Raw genomic sequence first — 18,599 nt, forward strand, 5'->3', positions numbered from 1 at the left:
ATGTGATTGCCCTTCATGGTGAAATGACTGGGTATGTGGTCATGTGGTGAAAAGTAGATGTAATATACTTCAGCTTTAGTAAGGCTTGTCCCTTGTCTCTAAGAGCATTCTCATTTGGAAATTTTGGAAGTCTTGCTGGATAAACAGACTGAAAACTGGCTGAGCTGCCTTGTACAATGGCAACAATTAATGGCTTGACTTCTAGACATTGGCTGGTGACAAATGAGTATCCTGTGACTAATACTGTTCTACGACTTCATCAGTGAGCTGTACAATGAGGTAGAGCACATCCTCAGTACATTTGGGGACGATACTAAAAAATCAGGGAGTGGCTGACGTGACAAATGGCAGATCTTCAATCCAGAAGGACATCGAGAAAACTTGAGGACTAGACCAACAGAAATCTCATAAAGTTGAACAAGGAAAAGTGCAAAACTCAGCACCAGGTGCAGAATATGGCCCTTTGTCAGCACAGACTGAGCAGCAACTGCCTGCGTAGCAGCTCTGCTGAAAACATCTGTGTCCTGGTTTTGGCTGGGACAGAGTTAACTCTCTTAGTAGCCGGTACAGTGCTGTGTTCTGGATTTAGGGTGAGAATAATGTTGATAACACGCTGATGTTTTAGTTGTTGCCAAGTAGCACTTATCTTAAGCCAAGGACTTTTCAGTTTCCCATGCTCTGCCAGCAAGCAGGTGTGCAAGAAGCTGGGAGGGAGCATAGCCGGGGCAGCTGACCTGAACTAGCCAAAGGGGTATTCCATACCATGGAACATCACACCCAGTATATAAACAGGGGGGAGTTGGCCGGGAGGGATGGATTGTGGCTCAGTCATCGGTCAGCGGGTGGTGAGCAATTGCACTGTGCATCACTGGGCTTTTTTTCCCTCTTCTTTTTTTTTGTTATATTCCTTTTCATTACTACTGTTATTATTGTTAGTATTGTATTTTACTGTAGTTATTAAACTGTTCTTATCTCAACCCACGAGTTCTACCTTCTTTCCCGATTCTCCTCCGCATCCCACTGGGAGCGGGGCCAGGGGAGTGAGGGAGCGGCTGCGTGGTGCTTGGCTGCTGACTGGGGTTAAACCACGACAATCTGGCAGTCAGAGTGGATGGCACGGTCAGTATGAGTAAGCAGTGCAAATAAAGCAAACCCCATAACGGGCTATGTCAGGAGTGTAACCCCCTGTAGTCAGGAGTGACGAGGACATACATGTAATATGGTGAACAGTTTGGGGATGCCCAGTTCAAGGGGGAAGCAGAAAGACTGAAAGGGGCGTGGTGGAGGGCTACAAAGATGATCAGGGGTTTGAGGGCACACAGCCTATGAGGGGAGACTGGTAGAGTTGCACTTTCTTAGTCTGGCAAAAGAGGAGGCGATATGACAGCACCTTCAACTGCTGAAGTGCAGGTACAAGGCTGATGGGTCCATGCTCTTCTTGGTAACGGTATATGACGTAGCAGGGGACAACAGGCACAAGTCCTGGCTTGGAAGGTTCATACGAAACTTAAGGAAAATACTCACTCAGAGTAGAGCAGCACTAAAGAGGCCACCCAGAGACTGTGGAGTTGCCATCCTTGGAGAGTTTTTAAGGCTTGTCTAGACAAAACCATACCTGATCTGATCTAGTGTTGATTATTTGGCTTTGAGTAAGACACTGAATTACAGCCCTCCAGAGGTCCCATCCCACCAACACTTCTGTGTTTAGCCCAAGGAGTAGTATCTTTTCAAAATAAGCATTATACCACTTGCTAAAAAGAACAAACTCCTGCTGATGTGGTCACCTGTCTTTATTGCACTGCTGCTGCTGCATCATGCTGGGACTTTGCTGCACGCACTGTGGGGATAAAAATTTGGTAATCTGTGTGCACCTGACACTGTTCAGCTATAGGAATTTAGAATAGTGAAAAAGGCCAATAGTGTAATGAGAACAAGTTGAGACTTCATACAGATAACACACTATAGGACATGTTTTTTTCTTTTCCCCATATTTCCCCAAAAGACTATTATATAATTCCTACTCAATCCAGCTTCCCGATAGGCTCTTGTTAATCAACCTAGTTTTGGGTCTTTCTGAGAGTAGTGGTCTGGGGACTAGACTTCCTCCTTGCTATGCTGCTTTTCCTCTCCTTTTACACTGAAAGACTGATTGTTCATGCATTATTTTAGTTTCAGATTCCATTAAAAATGAGTAACACTGCAGGACTTTTTTTCCTGGTAACCTCATCCAGAAAGAATTGGCAAATAGTTAGGGAATCATTGGTGAATGTGTTGTAAAAATGAAAGATTGTGGAGACTACAAAACACTGCAGGAATTATATAACAAACGTTCCCTTCTGCTTCTGTGGTGTACAGACTGCCCAACCCTCTTAAATCTTATCCATTGATATCTGCAAAGCTACTTGCAGGTGGCTGCTGTTCACTCACAGCTTGCACCTCGTGCTCTGCTCAGTGCTCCCCATTTCTGTCTTGCAGAGTCACTTCACTTAAGCTGTCTGGCTTAAAGGTCCCTCTGCTCTTCCATTAGGTAACTTGGAGTAGATATCACTTAGGTGATATGATGAATAACAGAGTCGTCATATACACAAAAGTATACGAGTTGCAGTCCTGTTTAATTATATTTAATGGCTTTACTAGATTTAATACATAATTAAGTTCCAAGGGTAGTGATTAACTTAAAACATATCAATACATTTCCAGAGGGCTGGGTTAAGATATAATGGTGAAGGGTCTGGTATTCATTGAGGCAAATGTCATTTTTCTCTTCCTGCTTCTAGTAGAGATGGAAGCAGTTTTGTTTTATTACCACTTTGTTCTAGGCTTAGGGTGGTGATGGAGGCTTGTGTCACTGCAGTCCCATCTTCCTTAAAATCTCTGGAAAATTCTGCAGACTCTCTCTCTGGTTTGATTTTGAAGGAAGGTGTTCTCCTATCAACAACACACATCACCAGAAAATCAGATACAATCTAGAGGAGTTTAAGTCACTCTGTATATCTAAGAACTTGTTAGGCATCTAGCTCAGCAGCAAAAATCTACCAGGCAGAGGTACTAGGATTTCACATCATAGCCTGTAAGATTTTTACAGACTCCAAATGCAACAGAAATCGATTTACACTACAGGCCAAATTTCTGAATTTGGCTGTGGCTGTGTTTTCCATGCCTGTGTTTGGATTCTCAAAACAGCCTTTGAGGAAAGTATTCAAACAGTGCAACTTTAGACAAGTGGTTTGGCTCCTTAAATAAGGAGGCTGGGTTCCTTTCAGACCCTGCTGGAAAGAATGTTCAGAGGAAAATCCAAAGCACCTATTGTAGACTCCTGCTCTGATTCCCTCATCTGTCTCTCTCTGTTGAGCATATAGGTAACCCAGTCTTCAGATCGGATACTTTATTTCAGTAACTTTGGTGCCTACAATGGGCGATACAAGAATTCCTCCGGGTGTCCCAATTTTAAGTCATCAACCACAGACAAGATATGGCTGACTGTAGTGAGGTCCATTTTTAAAAACTGGCTGTAGCACATCATAAATGGCACAAATTAATTGAGGCAGGGTCATACTCAAGAATAACGTATTTTACTGGATTAGAATCATAGAATCATTGAATCTTTTATGTTGGAAAAGACCTTTAAGATCAAGTCCAACCATTAACCTAGCACTGCCAATTCCACCACTAAACCATGTCCCTAAACACCACATCTACACATCTTTTAAATACCTCCAGGGATGGTGACTCAACCACTTCCCTGGGCAGCCTGTTCCAATGCCTGACAACCCTTTTGGTGACGAAATCTTTCCTAATATCCAATCTAAACCTCCCCTGGCGCAACTTGAGGCCATTTCCTCTTGTCCCACTGCTTGTTACTTGGGAGAAGAGACCAACACCCACCTCGCTACAACCTCCTTTCAGGCAGTTGCAGAGAGCGACAAGGTCTCCCCTGAGCCCCCTTTTCTCCAGGCTAAACAACCCCAGTTCCCTCAGCCACTCCTCGTAAGACTTGTGCTCTGGACCCTTCACCAGCTTCGTTGCCCTCCTTTGGACACACTCCAGCACCTCAATGTCTGTCTCGTAGTGAGGGGCCCAAAACTGAACACAGTATTCGAGGTGCAGCCTCACCAGGGCTGAGTACAAGGCAGGACAATCACTTCCCTAGTCCTGCTGGCCACACTATTTCTGTGACATTAGTGACAGAGGAGCAGGACTTTTTGACCTCAAGGCAATCTCCCTTTGTAGGTGACTGCTACCTGAGCACAAACAGCACTGACGTCTGTTCAGCCTTCCGGCACAGAGCCCCTACCTCAGGAGTGAGCTTTTGCTGGTTAGTCTTTCAGCACAGTCTCTGTCTGGAAAGTCCCACAGTCTTGTCTGGGAGGTCTCTGTGTTTGGAGCGAAAGGCTGCACCATCACCGTGGAATGTGATCTGTTACTGTGTCCTGCAGAGTCAAAGAACACAAATAAAAACCTTCTGAAGTAGTGTTAGAGGCAGAGTTTGCCATTTCTGGGTCCATAACAATTTTCTCTGAACATCATTGTTATAATTGTGCTCTGGCTTCCTTTCCAGTAAGCCACCGCCTAGTGAGGTGTCCAGAAAGAGATCTAGATTCAGAAGAAAAGCTGTTGATCAAGATCCAAAGCAACTCCTTAATAAAAGGATGAATACAGCCCTTGGGCAAGGCCTCTCCCTGGGAATAACCTGATGCTGGCCACAGTACAACTGAAAGGCTGCTTTGCAAGTCACCCTGAGCATTCTCCTGCCAGGCCATTACATCGCAAGGTGGCAGGCGACTTGTGTACTGCTGCCTAACAGAGGCAAAAAGGACAGCTCAAAATGCCCCAGTCGAAGGACGCCTTCTCATTCTCTTCTCTTTCTCTCACCATCACTTGCGAAAAACACACTTCATTCTTGAAGGAAGTGAGAATGTACCTATATTATTCTGTAGTGATTGCAGCCAGTCCTCCATCAGTGTCTGAGAAGGTGCTGCGAAGAAATACTCTGCCCCATCTCTCAGCCTGTAAATAAGGATAGGAGAAGGTGAATTCTAGTTAGTCTTGCCTTATACCTTCTGTCCTTGTGAGTGGGGCAAGCACTGTAAGACATTTCAGTTATGCCTCCTAACAACATACAGTCTTAGGTGACTGTAGGCAAATACAACCGTACAGGTAGCTGTGTAGGTTCTTATTAGTGCACTTCTCCATAAGACTTACCGCAACATGAAGGCGTTCTCTTTCCTGATGTAATTTACCAGCCTCTCACATTTGGCACCAGGAATGCTGAGGGACAGGAGTGTGGATACATTCTGAAGGAGGATGAAATTAAAACAAAATGTCTTCTGCGTCTTTTCTGCTAGGATTCAATTCCATACCAACCTGCAGGCTGACTACACACCCATACTATCTTTTTCTGCTTCCAACTTTACAACTAGGATCACTGAATAGGAAGAACCACAGAGGAACAATGGACTGCTTATATCTTGAAGGCAATTCTTGAATAAGATGATACTTCTTTTAAGGAATATGTTTGAAAGTTTCTGAAAGCTTATTATTCTGTCTTACAGTTGGTATCAGTTGAACAATTGTTGAATTTTCACTCAGCTGACATTTGAAAGAGAACTGATTACCCCAGCCCCAAACCAAAGCAAATGTAACTCTATTTTCTTTTAAATGCATTTTTACATAGGTAAACACAGAGATTACTAGAAAGATTCAAAAACTAAATTACCTTAGATGCTTCTTTTTCATCATTATAGAAATCAAGCTTTAATCCATCAAGTTTTACGTAGAAGGATTTCCAAGACCTTGAGCCTGGCTACATGAATAGAAAGGGTAATAAAATCCAATTATTAGTTATATATGTTATTGGAGTAGTGAGATCTTTCATGTGCAACTTCCACAGGAAGCCAGGAGCTGCCCATATTATGATGATAAAAGCTCTCCTAGTCATGATTATCTCCTAGTAAAACAGAACCTGCTGTAGTTTCTGGTGTGGGTGATTCAGGAAGGGTCTCTCTGTAAGCCAGGACTGAACAAATGACATAACCTGGTGCAAGCAAGCTCTACATCATGTTGTGGTCAGCAACATCTTTGAGAGAAAGTAGGTAATCAAAGTTATGTCTATTTTTGGCCACTAAAAGCTCCACTTTTTTCCCAGCTGGAACACTGGCCCTTGCCTGCTGGTCACAGTCCAGTTTTGTTAGGTGTGTGGTTTCAATCTAATGTGGCTGCTGAATTCTTCTTCATTTCCTAAACTAACCCCAGTGGAATGCTGCTGAACACTGTGCAAAAGTAGCTGCTATTTCCTACCCCAACTATGTACCACTGAAAGGTTAGCCTAGTGCCATGAGACCCTTCTGCATAAAGGATCCTATTACTTGTGTATATTCTTATTTTGTTATAACAGTGAATCAAGTTGACGATTTGGTCATTCAGAGAAAAGGAAGGAAAAAGTCCTGAGGAAGATAAGTCATAGTTTTTCTTGTTTGGTAATATGGAAGTTCAGTATCACAGCAGACTAAATTCAGTGTATCCAGAAGAGAGGAAAAACTAAATTTCTCTTCCAGAAGATGGAGTCCATACCAGATTCAATTTTTTAAAGAGGTCTTTCAAGTTCAAAGTTTCTGAGGAAATATTCTATGGGACAAACAATCCAAGACAACTTGTTTATGTGCAATACCTCAGCAAACACTCAGATGTCTACAGAGAGGTGGTGAATATTAGAAAATTTCCTGCTCTGTTATGGTCGTTAGCCTACTGACCTGAAGTGATATTCTTTCCCAGGATGAGAATTTAGATTTCAGTTTCATTCAGCCCTGGATTAAACAAACCACTTCTTCAAAGATAAACAGAAACCTTAATTCTCTTCTAGCACAGTTAGAAATTATAAGCATTGGGAGCATGGGAGTGAGGGCTTCCTCTGCCAACAAACCATCACATGCTGATACAGGGTCTTGAAGCTTGTATTTATTTATTTTTTTAAAAATATTGATTCCCCCCCCCAATTTGGTTGATATATTGAAACCTGTATTTATAATTAGGGGAGCATAATTAACATGTTCATACAGCCTAGGCTCTGGTTCATAAATCCATTAAAAGTAGACAGACCCTGTTCTGCATGATTCCCATGACAGGCAAAAACTGCATTGTCTCTTTCTCTTAAGGACTTGATCAGGTACTGCCAAAGTCAGTGGACACTTCTTCATGCATTTTAGTGGTAACTGAATTAAACCCACAGTCCTGAGCTCCTCTTCAGCAAGAGTTTATCCTGAAAAAGTCAGACCAGGTCTGGACTACAACTCAAGGAAAGGTAAATTGACCCAGAGTGATGGCATTTGTTTCTACCTGTTGTCTTCCTGGAAGGAGCTGGTCTCTCTTTTCTAGGAATCCCTCCATGTGCTGGAGACTTGCAGAAACCTGAGACACACAAGAACATTGCTGTTTAACTTTAAAATAGCCCTTAAACATATGTTATAATTTCTGAAGGTCTTTCTAGATAAATTCCACACAGAGAAATTGATTTCTACTGCCTCTAGCCTTTACATTCACAGCACAGCTAGAAATCCTCTCTAGGTTGCACTCACATCTCTGATATACTACCTAAATGAAGAGAATTCACATCCTTCTAGAACAATTTGGTCATGGAATTTGCTCTATCATGGTGTATTAATTAATTAATATTATTTTTATATTATTAAATACAATTGACAACTTAAATTTCTCAAGTTATTCATACCAGCTGTGCAATAATACTGAGTTACACCAATGTATAGTGTTGTACTGGTACACTGGGGTACTTGACAAACACATTCCTCTCCAAGTACAGGAGGGGAAGGGAACAATTTTTACCTGTCCATGAGTTAACAGTGCATTTCCTGCCAGAGTGAGCAGGAGCTGCTGGTTCTAGTCTTGCACCAGGTCAGCTCTTTGGGAAGGGTGCCGCTAAGTCCTGCCTCTCTCTGACTTCTAAACTCAGTGAACACTAACCACCACCACCTCACACAGAGGGTATGGGTAAATCAGCAGTCTTGCCTCTGTGAGACAGCATCTCCTGGCTTTTGTTAAGTGCTCTGCTGAGTGTTCAGCAGCATGAATAACCTCTAGTTTGGGAAAGAAAAACAGAAACCAATACAGTTGTCAAGATCTAGGCTATAAAGCTGAGCAAATTAAAAATGCTTTTAAGCTATACCTAGCTGCTTAAGTCAACTATCTTTTTGGAAAGTGTATCAACTGCAAAGGCACATAAAATGCCTCTTGCTGTTTGGATCCATGAGTGTATCCACTGCAATGCCCACTGTATAGTGCTCTTTGTGACTTTCATACAGAACTTCCTATTTCTCCTTACTTTAACTAGCACAGGATAACATTTTTGTGAGGAGAGCGCCAGGAATCCCTGGGACTTACCGAAGATGTATTCTCTAATCTCTCCCAAGAGGAGTTAGACAGCAGTAAGTTTGGTGATGTATCTAGTGACCTTTGGCCAGGCTTGGGTGGAGTCGCCATCAGTTTTGTCTGCAAGTTGGAGAAAGAGGAGCCCCTAGCACTTTTTTCCTGAGGTGATAAAAGGCCTGTGGCATATGATTCTGACAAACTGCTGCTGCGTTGCTGGCTTATGGGAGTAGGAGATAAAGGAGAGCTTAAAGAACTGTGACTTTCCAAAGATGTAGCTCGTGGGCCCACCGTCTTTGGTGTAGGTGGAGTGATAATCTCACTGAGCCTCCTCTCAGCTTTCATTTCTGTTTTGTTGCTGCTCAGCACTTCTGGGACTCCCCCAGCAACGAATTGTTGGTATTTCGATGGAGACTTTTCAATGGGGGAGAAAATAGTTTCAAGTGGGGCCCTCCAGGACAGGCTGGGTAAGGGCACAGATGGCAGTGACGTGCTCTTTATCTCTGTCACTTTTGGTGGTGTATTCCTTTTGTCAGATGTTTTTCTTTTCAGAGATGGAACCCGTACAACTTTGCCTTTATCCTTCTGCTCACTCTCTTCTGTGTCCACTTGTTTCAGAAGATTCATCTCCCTCTGTAGGACACAAGTATTACATTTTTTAAAATTAACTTCACTGCATTCATGGGTACTTACCTAAGATTTTTATTTGAAGGAGGAATATTTTTTCAAATACACTCTCTCCTGCCATTGAATTCTAAGGCCTGTAGCTCCATTGTCATTCTTGGAGTTAGAACTAAACTTAATCGCTATGTGCTGAGCATTATTTTGTTGCCCAAACCATGAATACTGATGGCAGTTAATCTCAAATACAGTGAATCCTGCCCTAGCTAAGTTCTCTAGAGACTGAGTCTTTAATAAGCTCTAGAGAAACTATGCTTCTCTTCTGTGGCACTGCTTCTTTAAGTTTGCTGTAGGAACAGTGAGTTATGCAGGGGTGTTCTCGTGGAAAAATTTATTGTGGAGGACATTTGTCCCTTCATTTAGCCAATTTGCAAATCACTGAATAAAAGGCAGACTCAGCTAAGCTAATTTTTAGCCTAATGCCAAACACAAAAGCTATGTTTTGCTGGTAATTTCAGGAAAATTATTTAAAAAACCATTGAAACAGGATCTGGGACGCTGACTGAATATCTTTGGTACTTAATACAATCCATTGTAGAACTCTGATGCCAGAAGGAAAAAGGCCTATCTCTGCCTTGGTCTCCCTTTATTTTCAGCCCTTTTCTATCCTCCAGCACTGTCAGGTGCCTGCAGCTCCCTACTGAAATCCTGAATGAATCAAAATCTCTCCATCTGTGTAGCAAGGGATCACCCTGTTTCTCACACGCAATGCGCACTACGCACCCTTCTTGCTGCTCCTGGCAGAAGAAAACTTCCACTTCTCCCCTAGAGCTTTTGCAAGCTAGTTGGACTCTTTTGATCCACATACAGGTCTCGTTCTCAGCTACTCTACCTGCAATATCTCAACTTTGGTCACTCATTTACTCCATCTCAGCACAGGAGTTCATTTGTACGTGGAGCCCCATGTAAGTTTGGGGACTGAGCCCCAAACGTTCAAGGACCCACATCATCCTGTCTCATACACAGCTCATCAACCTTCTACTTCTCACCTTAGTTTTCCTGCTGAGCTGAGCAAATTTCTCCTCCTGAGCTGCAAGCATCTTCTCAAAATCATGGTGTTTCTTCAGTAATTCCTCTACTTCAGATACTGAATCCTGAATGGAAAAATTATCAGATACAGAAGTCCAAAATCAAGTCCATCAGAAGAGATTATGCCTGAGATTTTCAGATTTATCCATTCTATTTAGCGAAATGATGATTCTGAAATTTTTGTAATTGAATGTCTAAACCCCTGGTAGTGTGTGAAAAATCTTAATTTACACTTAAAAAAAGGTCTGTAGCTTGCAGTCTGTCTGCTGTACAGGAAAAAAAGAGTTCAAATAACAACCTTCTTTTTTCTGTGAAGCCATGTGATACCATGGCTTCCAACTATAACTGTTTACATACAGATTAAGTACTTGAATTCCAGCTTCTGCTAGACACAGAGTTTATTCCTGCCCTATAAAATATGCATCTTAAACCTCTGTCTTGCTCTCTGCTTAGTTTTCGATACCTGAGTTTATGACATTGTTTTTCCATCTTATAAACCATCAGAAGACAGTCAACAACGAGGAAAAAACAAAACTATGGATGCTGGTGTTTAAATAGGAATTTACAAGCTAGCTATCGAGCCATCTGTGCAAAACATTCTACTGCCCAAGACGAGGTGGGGAAAAAAACCTTTTTCCTTTTGAAACAGGCTCTCAGCATGACAGGGAAGGTTGAACCCTCTGCAAGTTATCTTATTATGTGAAAAAATGGTCTGGAATTCTTCTCAGTCTTCTACCACCCCCTGGAAGCCACCACCTCCTGGAGTCCATCACCACGTAAAAATGCAGCAACTGTCCTGGGCTCACTTCTGTAAGAGGACAGAGCTCCTGCCCTTTGTAATCTCAAGGGTGTATTACTGTTTAGATTGTGGTTAACTTCAGTCCTGAGCTGATGCATGCTCCAAGCACTCTGTATATGCTAAGAGGCATTTCAGTAGTGGTGCACTGCTGTTACTCACCCCATAGCTAGGTTCTGAAAGAAAGCTCTCCTTGGCAGCCAGCCATGCTTCTGCTTGTTCTAGCTCTCTGCGGAGCAATTGAATCTCCCAGTTTTCTTCATATAACTCTTTCCTCATGTCCCAGCTCTCCTTCACCTTCTTCATCAGCTCTGACAGCTCTAACAGTTTTTCTTCAATCTAGAAAAATAACATTTGCAATGCCAGGAGGTGAAAAATCCAATCAGACTTTCATGTGACAGCCAACTAGCGTGTAATCTGCCCTCATGATCCAGAAGATGACCTCTAGATAACTTTGTTGTGCTAACATAGTTTAGAAAGGATGTCTGAGTCCTCATTTTTCTTACTTGAGTTCATTTAGTCTCTATGTTGTATAGCTATATATTATAATTGTATGCATATTCCATATACTGTATGACCAATATTCTGCTATTTGCTTTCCCATGATGAAACTTTATGCCCAGACAATTTGTATTATAGACTAATGAGAACCAGAAGATTCAACAAATACATCCATTTATGGCAAGGCGACAATGGAGAGCCTTAAACTGTGGAAAGTTCTCTAATTCTTTCTACAACAGAAGTAATGTACTCTTGCATAAATTCTGAAGATGTTTTTGACGGTGTGATCTTTGGATCTACAGACAGTATCAAGACAAGCTTGGGACCACTGCAAAGGTCAAAATCTAAAGGTACATAGATAACAGGATCACAGAAATTTTAACAGTCTTGCCCCTTTGGCTCTATACCATTTCTGAAGAATTACGTATCTTCTGGTGTACTCAGGGACATCACTCCATCCTATAGTTGATTGCATTGTGATGTATTTTATCCTAGGTCTTGTGTAATTAAATGCTAAAATCTAATTTATGTGGCACATCTTTTCTGTGGAATAGCGATACCTCCCTACCCTCCCACATAGCCATAATCAATCCAGTGACTACTCTTTTATGGTCAGCTTCAAAATCAGTTTTTAGAGGAGTAAGAACTTTAAAAGGTGTTTTCTTTTTCTACATGTCACATGAAGTCTGCACCTTTTACTAGTAGAGAACCTGACTGTCCTGTTTAGTTCTTCTGTTTTGAAAGAGACAAAGCTGCAACTCCTGCCTGTTTAATGTCTTTGCTCACTCTTGTTTGTAAAATATTTAACTCATCAACACACCTCCACAGACATGAAATGTCCATTCTTCATCAGGTCACCTCCTGCCCGCTGCATTTCTTCATATTTTAGCCACTGTTTCTCTATCTCACGCTTGTATTCCTCATGACGCTTGATAAGCAGTTCAGCTCCCAGGACATCATTTGCCAGTTCCTCAGATATCACTAGTGCATGCATCTCATTGGCCCAGGCCCTACAGAACAGAGTCAAAAGGGTAAGAAGGGAAGGATCTGAGTCTGTTGGATACTCAGGAATGCACACATCCCATGGCTGTGGATACATGTATAGAGACTTCTATTTGCTCACAGAAGATAAGAATATACAAATACATTGATGAAGGTTCACTCACACATCTATGGATTTTTATAACCTGATATAATATTCCCAGTGCTGTTTCAATACATAGCCTGTTAGAAAGGCAGCTGCAGCATCTATACATACTGAAAGAACTCTAACTGCAAATGCCTAGGCTGTACATATTCACAGTACTTTTATACATGGTACAGGGACAGAGAGACTTTCAGATGTCCATCTAACCTTATCACCATGCATGACAGTACTTCATATGCATACAGAGCACTCATGCAAAGAAGCATATTGATAGATACTTTTTAAGGAAAATTTTCTACTCCATGAGCCTCAACTGGCATAAACCAATGCATCTTGATTTACCTGAGCTCAGGATCTATCCCTTATCATAGTAAATGTCCAATAGTCAGTGGTAACCACTACACTGTCTTTGTGTTTCTACTCCTGTCATGGATTAACTCTTTCATTAACTACACTGAATTAAAAATGTCCATATTTCTTCTGTGAGAAATTCTGTTTAAAAAACACTATTTCCATCAAAAATGTATAAATTTTGATGAAAATGACATTAAAATGATAAAATATAACATTTTAATGTTGGTCTGCCACTTTGAGTAGAGCATATTTCCATTAGTTATTTCAATTTTTACATTAGACCTCTGCTTATAGATACTTTGCAATGATTGATTTAAACAAAATGAGACGTTTAGCTCAACATATCTTTTTTTAAAAAATATGTTTTGTAGATGTTTTAAACATTCAGTATTTTGTTCTAATTCAGATTAAAAAAGGAAAAAAAAATCATGGAATTTCCCAGTGTGCTGGGGACAGAGTTAATTTTCTTCATAGTAGCTAGTATGGGACTATGTTTTGGATTTGTGATGAAAACAGTGTTGATAATACAGAGATGTCTTAGTTACTGCTGACCAGTGCTTACTCAGAGTCAAGGCCTTTTCTGCTCCTCACACCACCCCGCCAGCGAGTAGGCTCGGGGTACACAAGAAGCTGGGAGGGGACACAGCTGGGACAGCTGACCCCAACTGACCAAAGGGATATCCCATACCATATGACGTCATGCTCAGCATATACAGCTGGGGAAAGAAGAAGGAAGAGGGGGATGTTCGGAGGTATAGCGTTTGTCTTCCCAAGTAACCGTTATGCGTGATGGAGCCCTGCTTTCCTGGAGATGGCTGAACACCTACCTGCTGCTGGGAAGTAGTGAATGAATTCCTTGTTTTGCTTTGCTTGTGTGCGTGGCTTTTGCTTTACCTATTAAACTGTTTTTATCTCAACCCATGAGTTTTCTCACTTTTACCCTTCTGATGCTCTCCCCCATCCCACCGGGGGGGAGTGAGCGAGCAGCTGTGTGGTGCTTAGCTGCCAGCTGGGGTTAAACCACGACACCCAGCAACTGAATTCTTGCAAAAAACTGACCCCTAATAAGAATGGACAGAAGACTGTGTGCGTATGGGCAATGGCGTTAAATATGTGTGCAAAACACTTTCAGCACTTGAGCAAGTGCAAACCTATTGTAGAAGGTTATCTTTAATGTAGTTGCTTTGACTCTAAGAAAAATGGGCACTGGTGTCTGTACAGGTGTACAAATTACTTGACTATCTAGTAGAGACTCCCCCATCTTCCTACAGAATCAACAGTATTTTCAGTTGGAATTGTGAGACTACCAAATCTATCCAGAGTGACTAAATTCTCCAAGACTGTCTAGGAAATAGTCTAAAAATGCGGGTTTGTCATGCACACTGTGCTGAAGTGGAGTGGCATGGTCACCTCTGATGTGTGGTAAATTCTGTGAAGTGCTGTTGAGAAGATGCCATGTATTATTATTCAAAGAGATTTGCAAGCAAGCTGCAGAGCACCTGGGACAGGAGTCAAGTAGCTAACAGGTGTAATTTAGAAAATCCTATATGGGAAAGACAAGAAATAAGGCCCACTGCCACACTCAAGGGGCCAACACATACATCAGCTCCCTGCAGTCATTGAAGTAGAGCTGGACTTGTTCTGCCTGGCTCAGTCTTGCCTTCCTCTCCAGAAACTTCTTGTCCAGGTTTTCCCAGCACTCATCCACATCTGTGAGTCTCTCCATGATGTTTTCCTTGACTTGAGGGTATGTGCGGCTGAGGTGCCAAGCCTCTCCCCGAATCCGTTCCAGTTCTTTCATGATGGCTCCTAGATCTCTCTGGAACAGAGACAGAATGGATTGTAAGACCAAGTCACTACTTACGTCTATCAAAAGCAGATTTTAAAGATGGTGCATATCTTTTCTAGCCACTGGCTGCACAGAGGCTGGAAATACAACTCTGTCAAGACTTTTCCTCTGTTTCCTCCTAATGCCTTTTAACATTCATCATCAAACATCAAAGAAGCTTCTTTAGATGTGAAACACTGATTATTTTGATAAGTGTAGAGCTGAAGTCTCTTGTAGTTCAGATGACCCCTTTGCAATTATAATAACAATTTAGAATAGATGTTAGAAGAGAAGCCCATCCTTAGAAGCAAAAGAATTAATAGTATAATACCATAATGTTAAAAACAGGAGGAAAAGGCCCCCTTCTGTGAAGCACAAAGAATATTTCAGGGTGCAATAAATTTATCTTTTGTTGGCCTGCAAACAAGGCACTTGAGAGGATTTCAAACCAAGCATCAGCCTCTTTTTTTTTGCCACTTATGCTTTTCTGCCACTGCTTCATGACAGATCCCCTTACCTCTACTCCCTCAAGCTGGCTGAGAAGTGTCTGTACACCTGGAAGATCATATCCATAATCTTCTATATCCACCACTGCCTCTTTCTCCTGCATCCAGCCCTTTATTTCATCCACATCATGATCATACTGGTGAACTTGCCGGGCTGCTCTTAGATTCTGGAATAAGGAAACAATTTAATGGTATTACTATATATCATGTTTGCAGCACAAAAAAGGGCAACCCTAAGATGTCCTAATGCAGTACAGACTGAACAAGAGCGGGAGTGAAACACCTTCCCAATTAAGACACCTGAAAGTGAGGTGTTCAAGCTAATCTAATTTCCCCAAGTTCTCTTTGTCAATGGAAAGAAACAGATGTCTCCAAAGAGAAATTTATCCCTACGTAAGATGAATGATCAAGATGGAGAGCATGAATTGCCCTCTAAAGGTAGCTCTCTCAACCACAGAAAATGTCCTAAAAAACTTGCTTTGAATAGAGGCCTACACTGCAAACAGTAAAAATAAGAGGAGTTAAGTGAAAATTAGGTTTTCTGAAATGAGAGTATTAAAAAATGTTCTAATACTATTTTACATTCAAACTATGTATTAACAATTGTCATGCATTTACTGCTGCTAACAGACAATAGTGGGCTTGAGCTACTTCATAAGCAAAAGGTGTATGTAATGGTAGTGAAAAAAGAGTTGAGGACATCTGACATTTTACGTTCTCCTTAAAGCAAACAAAAATGTTGAGTTGCATATGTCATCTCTGCTTTTCCAAACACATCTGTGACTGCAGTTTCACGAGAGGGAGTGAGCTGATTTAACAGCTAACTGCTGCCAAAAGGTAGGGGTGTCCTCTGTCACCTTCTCTCCCATACTCCTCCTTTGACTTCAAGTAACTAACTGAGCAAAAAAATCTGGAGAGTTTTAATCTTATTTAATAAGCTGAAGTAGTTCAACAAAGAGTCCAATGAGTGCCAGAGCCAGCCTCCTGTTAGTGGTGGTAAACTGTTAGATTGGCTTAGTTTTTCAAGAAACCAGAGCTAGCAATGAATTAAGGAAAACAGAATTACTCTAGGCTGATAAATATCTTTCAAGTATAAGCCTTGCCAGGAACAGTAGGGTAAGCAGTGGCTATAAAGGGAAATGGATCAAGAAAGAATAGAACAGAATACACCCATTGTTCTTATAAACCTTGTGTTTCAACATGAGCAATGCACTGGTTTGGGAAAGGAAGAAGGACATGGGAAACTGCAGGGAATTCAATGCCCCAGTTTTTCATGCATTTCCTACCTCTGTCCTTGTCTGGATGGCATGGCATAGTTTCTCCCACATCTCACTGATTTGCTTTGTTCTCTTCTGGATAATGTCCATCTTGCTGTGGCCCTCCTTCTCTAGTTTAGATGCTAACTCATTTAAGGACACAACTTTGGAATGTCCCAGAGGCTTCACCTCATTTACAAAATCTTTAAACTTTTTCTCCAGCACCTGTGGGATAAATGGGGACACAGACTTCGATATAAGAATTTCTGCCTACCTCTATGAGAGAGGCAGAAGGAATTACTTTCTCTGTGCTGTATAACACAAAAGCTATGTATTGCAGTCTACAAGCGCAAATCACTTGATAAACCCAGATGATCTGGAGTCAGAAGAAGGCATCTATTGTCTTGATCATTTAACATCTTATGTCACAGAGAAAAATCATCCACATCCTGACAAACAGATGCTGCCCAAATCAAAAGCTAAGAAACATAACCTGTTAGGCTGTCCACATATGCAGCAGTTGTTGAGGAGTGGACACTATGAATTATACCTCTCTGCACTGTGTGCCCTGAGGAGAAATTTATCCTTGAAATCAGCAGCTAGAGGTGTGAATGCTGCATCCCAGTGTTTTCCACTGAAATTGTTACAAGACCATGGCCCCAGTCATGTCATATTTTTTAGGCCCTGTCAAATTTATAATCAGGGCTAGCAGTGAAGTGTGCTGACCTCACCTTATCCCAAGAAAAAGCTAACTTTCTGATGCACCTACTTTTTCTGTTGGAGGATGCTACCTCAGAGAGCCCTGTATAAGCAGGCAGAAACCAGTCTGAGTTCTTACTGCAGAGATAACTGTTTTGCTTAGTTTTTGTCACTGTAACATGCTTTACTGTCAGCACCTACAGAAAAATTACAGCAAATATATTCCTGCTTTGCCACACAATACATACAATACCTTTTTTTTTCTTTTACCTCAACATCATCTAAGTCCTGCCCATAGTCATCGGACTCTGCTACAGACTGTTTACTGGAAAGCCATGCATCCACCAGCTGGAATTCTCTTTCAAACTGATAGAGCTGGAATTGTTCTTGCAGGCGTTTTCTCTGGGTCTCAGCCTTCTGTAGAAGAGACTGATAATCTGCTAGGATCCCCTGGAGCTTTGAAAGTATGGCTGGACTGCAAAGAACAAGAATCAGAAGGTATGTCTTTGTTTTACTGTTCTTTTTGAACATTGTCTTTTCTGAAAGGTTGAATTTGCAACACCTTGAAAATACAGAAGAAACCAGATAACATTATGGAGTGAGTTATTCCAAGCAGTTAAACACAGCTAGTTCAGGAAATTAAAGTATCTCATACGAATGGCTGCTCTTTTCACTTCCTCCTCCCCAGATATAAAAGCAAACTGGCAATGAAAAACAGTGAACTGTCAAGAATGTCCGTTTCCTTTCCCAAGCACAGTGGTTTTTGAACCTTTATGGTAAATGAGAACTAGATGACAGTTCCTGGGAATAGACAATGGACAAAGAACCTGGTCTGCACTAATTGGCTTGTTGTTAAAAAAAAAACAGTCATGAAAACATGAAAACAATCATCAAGCTTTTTGGGGGCTGACTGTGTGTGATGGTAGTGAAGGAGGAACTGATGTCCCCTGAAGTCATATTTCTGAACAAACCATCAAACACCTACTGAAGGTTGAACTTTTCCATATTTGCCTTCTCTGGGCATTTCTGTTAGACCTGGAGCAGAAGCCTGTTTTCACTTTCCTACCTCTCTGGGCTGTCTTTGTTTATTAAGCTGGCACCTGTCTCTTGTACTTTCTCGATCCGGGGCCTGAAACCATCCATGTCGAGCTTGGTAGCTTCAAGTTTACGAAGTAAAGCTTGTGTGGATTCTTCATTCTTCCCATAATCAGAGGTCTCCAGAATGAAGCTCCTCTCTGCCAGCCATGCCTCCACCTCCAGTAGCTGTATAAAGTACAGGGATGAGGCTGAACACAGCTGTGATTTAGGGCAAGGCAAAGAAAACTGGAAGGCAGTGGTGCCCAAAGAGATACATCAGTGAAAACAGAGAGCAGCTTAGGTGCCTTCCTGTAATGCAATCTAGCAGACACTATTTAAAAAAATGTGT

General features: G+C 41.6%; 1 protein-coding gene across 1 annotated transcript in view; it reads right to left on the reverse strand.

The window, feature by feature from the left end:
- Positions 1 to 2,625: 2,625 nt before the first annotated feature.
- The window catches only part of SPTBN5 (spectrin beta, non-erythrocytic 5), a 102,444-nt gene continuing 86,470 nt past the window's right edge, over positions 2,626 to 18,599 (reverse strand). The window contains exons 53-67 of the mRNA XM_050898302.1: positions 18,240 to 18,436; positions 17,444 to 17,648; positions 16,505 to 16,699; positions 15,230 to 15,385; positions 14,486 to 14,703; positions 12,204 to 12,393; positions 11,045 to 11,221; positions 10,047 to 10,151; positions 8,392 to 9,009; positions 7,333 to 7,404; positions 5,717 to 5,803; positions 5,203 to 5,294; positions 4,922 to 5,007; positions 4,295 to 4,430; positions 2,626 to 2,928 (exon numbers count right to left, since the gene is read on the reverse strand). Coding sequence (XP_050754259.1) covers positions 2,754 to 2,928; positions 4,295 to 4,430; positions 4,922 to 5,007; positions 5,203 to 5,294; positions 5,717 to 5,803; positions 7,333 to 7,404; positions 8,392 to 9,009; positions 10,047 to 10,151; positions 11,045 to 11,221; positions 12,204 to 12,393; positions 14,486 to 14,703; positions 15,230 to 15,385; positions 16,505 to 16,699; positions 17,444 to 17,648; positions 18,240 to 18,436 — 2,709 coding nt within the window. The 3' untranslated portion in view covers positions 2,626 to 2,753. The remainder of the gene's footprint in view (positions 2,929 to 4,294; positions 4,431 to 4,921; positions 5,008 to 5,202; positions 5,295 to 5,716; positions 5,804 to 7,332; positions 7,405 to 8,391; positions 9,010 to 10,046; positions 10,152 to 11,044; positions 11,222 to 12,203; positions 12,394 to 14,485; positions 14,704 to 15,229; positions 15,386 to 16,504; positions 16,700 to 17,443; positions 17,649 to 18,239; positions 18,437 to 18,599) is intronic.

This window comes from Gymnogyps californianus, chromosome 5 (genome assembly GCF_018139145.2).
Source record: "Gymnogyps californianus isolate 813 chromosome 5, ASM1813914v2, whole genome shotgun sequence".
NCBI classification, from domain to species: domain Eukaryota; kingdom Metazoa; phylum Chordata; class Aves; order Accipitriformes; family Cathartidae; genus Gymnogyps; species Gymnogyps californianus.